The 6,760-nt window shown below is 47.1% G+C and overlaps 1 protein-coding gene across 1 annotated transcript; it reads left to right on the top strand.

Moving 5' to 3' along the window:
- Positions 1–1,375: 1,375 nt before the first annotated feature.
- On the top strand, positions 1,376–3,095 carry LOC134144716 (C2 calcium-dependent domain-containing protein 4C-like). The gene is made up of 2 exons (XM_062583875.1): positions 1,376–1,458; positions 1,730–3,095. The coding sequence occupies exon 2, from the start codon at positions 1,782–1,784 to the stop codon at positions 3,084–3,086; it is 1,305 nt and encodes a 434-aa protein (XP_062439859.1). The 5' UTR covers positions 1,376–1,458; positions 1,730–1,781; the 3' UTR covers positions 3,087–3,095.
- The last annotated feature ends 3,665 nt before the right edge of the window (positions 3,096–6,760 follow it).

The raw sequence follows: 6,760 nt of genomic DNA, 5'->3' as shown, positions 1-6,760 counted from the left end.
AAATTAGGTGCCTAAACCAGAGTGGTGTGAATACCCTGCTTTATTGCTGCCTGATGCTAATTGCCATGATTGTCACAGCTGAACAGCTTTGGAGAGCTGTTACTAGACTTAATAAGGTTCACAGTGAAAGGCTCTTCATTGATTCATTTTTCTCCATTTTTAGGGTCAAATCTTTCTTTGGTGTTAAAAGCAGAGGTATATATATTAGAACAAAGCTCACCTACTCCTTTGAAACCACGTGGGTATGTAATACATAATACAGAGTACTGCATTGCCTGTAACAGTGTGCGCCACATAGCCCTGCTTCCCAAACAGAGCATCCCGGTGTCTCTAAGTGTCCCTCTTTACAAAGCATGGAGGGCAGAAGTATTTTTTTTTCTCTCTCATATAAACCCGTAGAGGAATATTATGAAAGTGAGACTATACTGCTTTAAAACAAGCAGGAGTGAGGAAGGCTCAGACTCAGACCACGTGTGTTCCTAGCTAAGTCTTTCAGCAGGTTCAAGATGTTCCCTGCCCCTGTAACCCACTTGATGTGTTTTCTCTGAGCACAGCCAGTCTATTCCAGGCACTTCATAAACATGAACTTTAGCTCTTCAGGGAGAAAAAGACAGAAAATTATTTGTCTAGTATCACTGTCTTACGGGCATACAACTTTGAGTATCTTGCTAACCTCTTTGGCAGACCTTCCTGCCTTGGCAGTTATGATTTTTATTGGCAGCTCACACAATAATTTATAGTGTTTGTAGAGTCCTGTTAATGTTCTGCTGCGTCACAGAGCTGTCGTGGGAAAGTTCATGGATCCCGCTGGGCTCCGTGCAGCGCCTCCGAAGGGTCTTGCGCCTGTGCTTCTGAGATGCTCCTTTCCAAGGTGACTTTGCAGAGCTTTTTTTTGTTTGTTTGTTTGATTGTTTTTTGTTGTTGTTGTTGTTTTGCCTTGTCTTGCATCTGCAGTCACATATCTGCTGCTGGCCAGCATCAGCGGTAGGATGCTAGGATGCTGGGTCAGGGTCTGGCTGTCTCCCGTTCCTTGTGGATAAGGAGTGGAGGGGGAGTGTGCACCTGGACACAGAAAAGCAGCCAAGTTCTTTTCAAATGATTGTGAAAAATTGCAGTGCCCGCTACCTCTGCCGTAATGCAGGGAGCCTGCCGCGCTCTCTAAAGGAGAAGCAGCGCAGGGACGATCTTGCCTTTGTGAGTTAGGTGAGTTAATCTCGAACCACCTCGGGATGCCTCTGTGAGGAGATGTTAATCGCACGGAAACTGGAAGCCGGGGAAGGCAGAGGAGGCGCGGGGCGGGGCGCGGCGCGGCGCGGCGGGTGGGAGGCGCCCGGCGCCGCTAGAAAAGGCCCCGCTCGGCCGCGGGGAGCCCGCCCGGAGCCGCCCAGCTCGCCCGCCCGCCGGCGAGCGAGCACGTCCAGGCTGCTGGAAAGGGCGAGCGGCTTGCGCTTGATCAAGGTAGGTCCTTCGCTAAAGGAAAAACGTGGTGGCGTTGATCAAAGGCGGACACTTTCTACTGGCAGTAACTAGATATCCGTTAATCGCTTTAAGGACTTAGTTTTGTCCTTGTGGCAAAATCCATTAGAGATAGGGTGCTGGGCAGAGGCAGTTCTGAACTTACGGATTGGGTCTGTGTCGGTCTTGCCTTTAATAGTGCCCTCAATACCTCACTTTGCTGTAGCATGTCCAAGAAGGATGTTCATGTGCTCTTGCATCTGTGTGTTTGCAGGTTGATCTGTACTTCAAGCTCTTTCCCTTTGAGGATCTCCTCTCCAGCTATAATGATGTGGTTCTTGGAAAAGATCAGAGCGTCACATGAAAATGGAAACTTCTCCAGCTCCTCTTTCCTGGGACTCCCACCTGGCCAAAACCTGCCAGAAAAAGCTCGACTGGGGGCTGCTGCTTTTCCCAATGTGCTAACCCCAGACAGAATACCTGAATTCTGCATTCCCCCCAGACTGAGCAGTTCTGCTGCTATTAAGGGCCCTGGCTCCCATCAGGACCACATTTTGGAGGATGCAGATCTTGATTCCTCTGACTGCAGCTCCAGCCCTTCTCTGCCACATTTGATCCAGGTGGAAAGTGCTGAAGAGATCCCAGCCCTGGAAGAAGCAAGCACCAACTCAGACCCACAGTCCCAGGCAGCACTCTCCCTGCCCCATTTTCCCCGAGCCTCCACTTCGTATGGTTTCTGCACTCTGCTGGAGAGTCCCCACACCAGGAGGAAGGAGTCCATCTTCCACGGTGATGCATATGGTGCCCTGCCCAGCCTGATGCTGCCCCGCTCCAGAGCTAACACATTCGGTGGCAAGGGGAATATGTCTAATCCCATTGCTATAAGCTTTGCTTCTGTGAGGCTGCCTCCCAAGCACCTGCCTCTGCATAGGCAAGGCACCTGTGACAGCGACACTGCCTCCTCCAGTGATTCCTCTCCTTTCAGTTCTCCACTCCTCAGCAGATCTCCTCCCAGATCCTGCTCCCTGATCAAAACGCAGAGCCAGGAGGGATTGCTGTGCCGAGCACTGAAAGCCAAGAACAAATCCAGCATGGTCAGGAACAATTCCCTGTCTACAGAGGAGAGCAGCTCCACTGATAACAGCCCCAGCGCCATCAGGCGGGCTTCAGAGGGGCTTCTTGCTGCACGGAGCTTTAGCATGTCCTGTTCTCCCATATTCCCCCTGGACCTTACCCCCAGCCGAGAGAGACTGGTGGGGGAAAGCACGGTACTAATGGACCAGGGAGGCAAGGTGAGACTCTCGGCTGAATACTGCTCAGAAAACAAAAGGCTGCGGATCCGCCTGATCAGTGCAGAGGGTTTATATGATGACTGTGTAGAGCCCAAAAACATAAACTGCTGTATCACCTTCTCCCTGGTGCCAGGGAAAACACAGAAGCAGAGAAGCACTGTCATAAAGAGAAGCAGAAATCCCATCTTTAATGAGGACTTCTTTTTTGATGGCATTGCAGAAGAAGAGCTATACAACCTCTCTGTGAGGATGAAAGCAATGAATAAAAGGTGCAATATGAAAAGGGATTACACTCTAGGAGAACGAGAGTTGTCTTTAATGAATATATTGTCCATGTAATGCTTTAAACAAGCCAACAGACTCTTTTTGTATTCTGAAAGTTTTCTATTAATAAAGTTTTGTGGTTTTTTTTTTTTTTTTAAGAATACTTCAAAGCACTGCTTTGTTTGGCAGTACCGTCATACTGTTCGTGGTGCCTTATGTTGCTTAAGACCGCAAACTCTCCGTGTAAGGGGTTTGGTGCTAAATTCAAATACCCTTGAGGAAGTGGTTGTGGAGCAGACCTCCTGCCTGCGGAGTATGACCAGAGGGCAGCAACACACGTTTGCCTCTAGGATAAAGGGCTACACCAGTACCAAGTCAAAGCCGTTCTTGATTACGGCTGTGAAGGGGGAGGGACGTTGTTTTCACTCCCTCTCCTCCCTAAGCATGTAGGCAGCACGTGCACACCATGGGCACTGAGCTCTGTTGCAGCTCCCAGATACTACATCAGCTAAGTAGACTGATGTTTCAACAGCACTCAATTACAGCAAGGAATGTTTTTAATACTGTCCATGTTTGTGGAGGGAGAGAATGCTATGTAGTTTGTTTGGGAACCAGCCCTAAATCTCCTAAAGCAGGTGCTATGAATTTTCCTGATGTTGAGGATAGCAAGGTTAGATTCTCTTGAGCAGCAGCTAAAAGCCACTGAGTGCTGGCTAGGCTCCCCTTCCTTCCACAGACTGATACTGCCAATGCTAAACTGGGATAGCTCCTGCCTGGGATCACTATGGAAGGGGGGATTTCTGTAGTGCAGTTCACATGTTCATTTACCATTCCTTCCCACTGCTGATTTCCCAGCTGCCAGATGAAGTTGCAGGTAGTTGTGTTTCGGTCAGTAAGGTACCCTGGAGCTGCAGCCCTGAGCAATCCAGCTATTAGTCCTTTGGTGATTTGGAGCAGATGGGATGGAATAGCTGTGCCACAAGGGTGAAGGACACTCTGGGAAGCTGAATTCCTGCTTCTGTTAATAATTTCCTCCGTACCTTGTTCAAGGCATTCTGGTAAAGTTAAGATAATTTTTTTCTGTTCTGTACCAGTAAACAGTAAACATCAGAGTGACTGAGGAGCTCACTATAGCACGATGAGAAACTACTTAATGCCCAAAGGTGCAGAACCCCTGCCTGCTTGGGGTCACGTTCTCTTTACCCTTCTGCTGATGTGGGCTGGGGGCTATGTGAAACGAGATAAACTGGCAGGAGCTGCACTGTACAGCTGGGAGGAGGCAGGAGCTCCGTTGTGGAAGTCCAGGCCTCCCTTGATAAAGCGGCAGGCTCCATTATATAAAAGGCAGATAAGCCTTAATGGGGGAGCAGTGCACGCAGGCGGGGGCACAGGAAAGGAAGGCTTTCTTCTGCCTTTGCTGTGAGGCTGCAGAAACAGGGCTCTGCATGTGCCAGATCTACTACTAAAAAGCTCTTTTAAGGAGATTTCTGGCAGATCCTCTCCCCTGCCCTGTTCTGGCAAGGGTGTAACTGCCTGCAAGCCATGATGCTATTAATGGGAGCTTCTGGCATTGCTTTGCTACACATTCATTTGATTCCGTTTCATGTTTAACTGCCCTAGTAATGATTTAATTTCTTTAGGATAGCAGAAAAAGCCTGAAGGACGTTACTGTGACCAGAAATGCTCAGAAATGCCCACTGCTAGTCTTTGATCCAGCTCATATGAGATGCTTCTAAAAATAGGACTCTAGTACAAAGCCTAACTTTCACAGGAGGACTGCTGGGTATATTCCCAGAAGCTGATTAAAATCAAATGGAATAATAAGCCCTTTGTGTTAAAGGAGAGAATTAAATATACTGATACATGTTCACGCAGCTGGAAGTGATGTACTGACACTTGTATCCTTGAATCTGGGCAAACTGATTACAAGGGAAAATATAAAGGAAGTGGGGAGAAGTTAAATTAGAAAGCGTGACTTGAAGGAACAATCAACAATGCTGCAAAAATGAAGCCTTTCTAATGTTTATTGCATGCCAGGCTGCTTTACAAGGGAGCCTTTTCTTCCTGCTTCTGTCACACTGCATGATTCAGGGATCTCCTGAAGGAAAGCAGAGGCTCCCTCTTTGAACTCATCACTCATCCATGTATGTTTTTAGCTCTGGAGACTCTCTATCCTTTTGTAGGTATTCCTACATAACACAGAAGAGGATAGTTATCTGTTTCAGAGAATCACCTGTAGCCACACGAGAGTGGGTATGTGCACTGTATTGTGCTGGCACCACACCATCGAATCGTGGACTGACAGAAGGGCTGAGGCTGGAAGGCACCTCTGGAGATCGCTGACTCCAAGCTCCCTGGCTCACAGCAGGGGCAGCTGGAAAAGACAGGTGGGTTTTGAGGGTCTCCAAGGATGGAGACTCTGTAACCTGCTGGTTACAGAGTAATTGTGTTTCACCACCTCACAGTAAAACCATTTTTCTTAAGTGGAATTCCCTGTAGTTCAGGTTGTGCTAATTTCCTTATGTCCTTTGAATGCCTACCACAGAGAAAAGCCTGTCCCTGTCTTCTTTACATCTGCTCATGAGGTATTTTGGGGAGCATACCCCAAGAATGCACATTGATAAGATCCCCTCCAAGCCTTTTGTTCTCCAGGCTGATGAGCATAGCATAGTGGCTGCTGTGAAAGAAAAGCAGCTGTAAAGCTTTCTAAGGTTTCATCCATAATCAGGCAGGGAAGGAGTTAAGTCCCTGGAGAAAGTCCTTCCTTTCTGTAACAGGAAAAGTAGGTTTCCAGCTGGGCTCACTGGGTCAGGTATTTAAGGAGGGAAAGGCCATGTCCTTGGCTTGTTGAGAACTGTGCTGTTTCTGACACTCTTTAAAGAATATCTTTTAATTCTGAGAAAGTATCCTTACGTAAGTTTGATGATACAGTCTGTCTGCTAGGGAATTAAGTGCTCGTTTGGCTGAGAGCAGCAAAAGACTTGCAGACCTAATTCAAGTACAGAGTTTAAGCTCAGGAAGTACAGCTGAACTTTGCACGTGGTTCTCTGGTAAATAATGCAAATTCTGTTTTTTATTTCATAATGTTCTTCTCTAATATGGGCTCTTTTATCATGCTCAGTACTGTTTGAACTAAGTAGCTATCCAGCTATATCAGTCAGACAGAGCAAAGTATAACCATAAAGCTTGCATTAGAAGGAAGATAACTCTTTTTAAATTATGTTGTGTCTTTTCTTTGCTTTCAAGTAAGTACTTGATCCCTTCTGAGGGATGGGACCTTGCCTGTACAACTCAAACAGCTGAGTTTACCTGAATACTGAAGTGTGCAGGACTCATTTTCTGGTGCCCCTACAGATCAGCCAGGCTCTACATGGTAAACATCCACAGTGCCTGCCTGTGCTGCAGCTTACTTCCAGTAGCGTCAGTCTTCTTGGGGTCACTGTGTAAAACACCTGCAAGGGCAAACAAGAAAACAATTGGCTACTGCAGCCTGGCAAAACTCATGAGGCCTCCATGCCTATAAGAAAGTCAACAGCAAGAAGAAAATCCACCTTCTGGCATAACAAAACAGCCCCTCAGGATTAAGAACTATCCTACTCAGAAGTCTCCTAATATTTTGAAATACTATGAAAATATGGCAGCATAAATGACTCTCTCAAGCAAAACTTTTTTGAGGGGGCAGCTCAGATGTGTTCAGTGGTACTCAATGGTAGGACGATCACCTGTTAATTTTGTGTTTAAAAACACTG

The sequence above is a fragment of the Rhea pennata genome, chromosome 10 (genome assembly GCF_028389875.1).
Source record: "Rhea pennata isolate bPtePen1 chromosome 10, bPtePen1.pri, whole genome shotgun sequence".
In the NCBI taxonomy this organism is placed as follows: Eukaryota; Metazoa; Chordata; class Aves; order Rheiformes; family Rheidae; genus Rhea; species Rhea pennata.
Note: the sequence above shows the minus strand (reverse complement) of the source record. Positions and strands in the feature narration are given on the sequence as shown.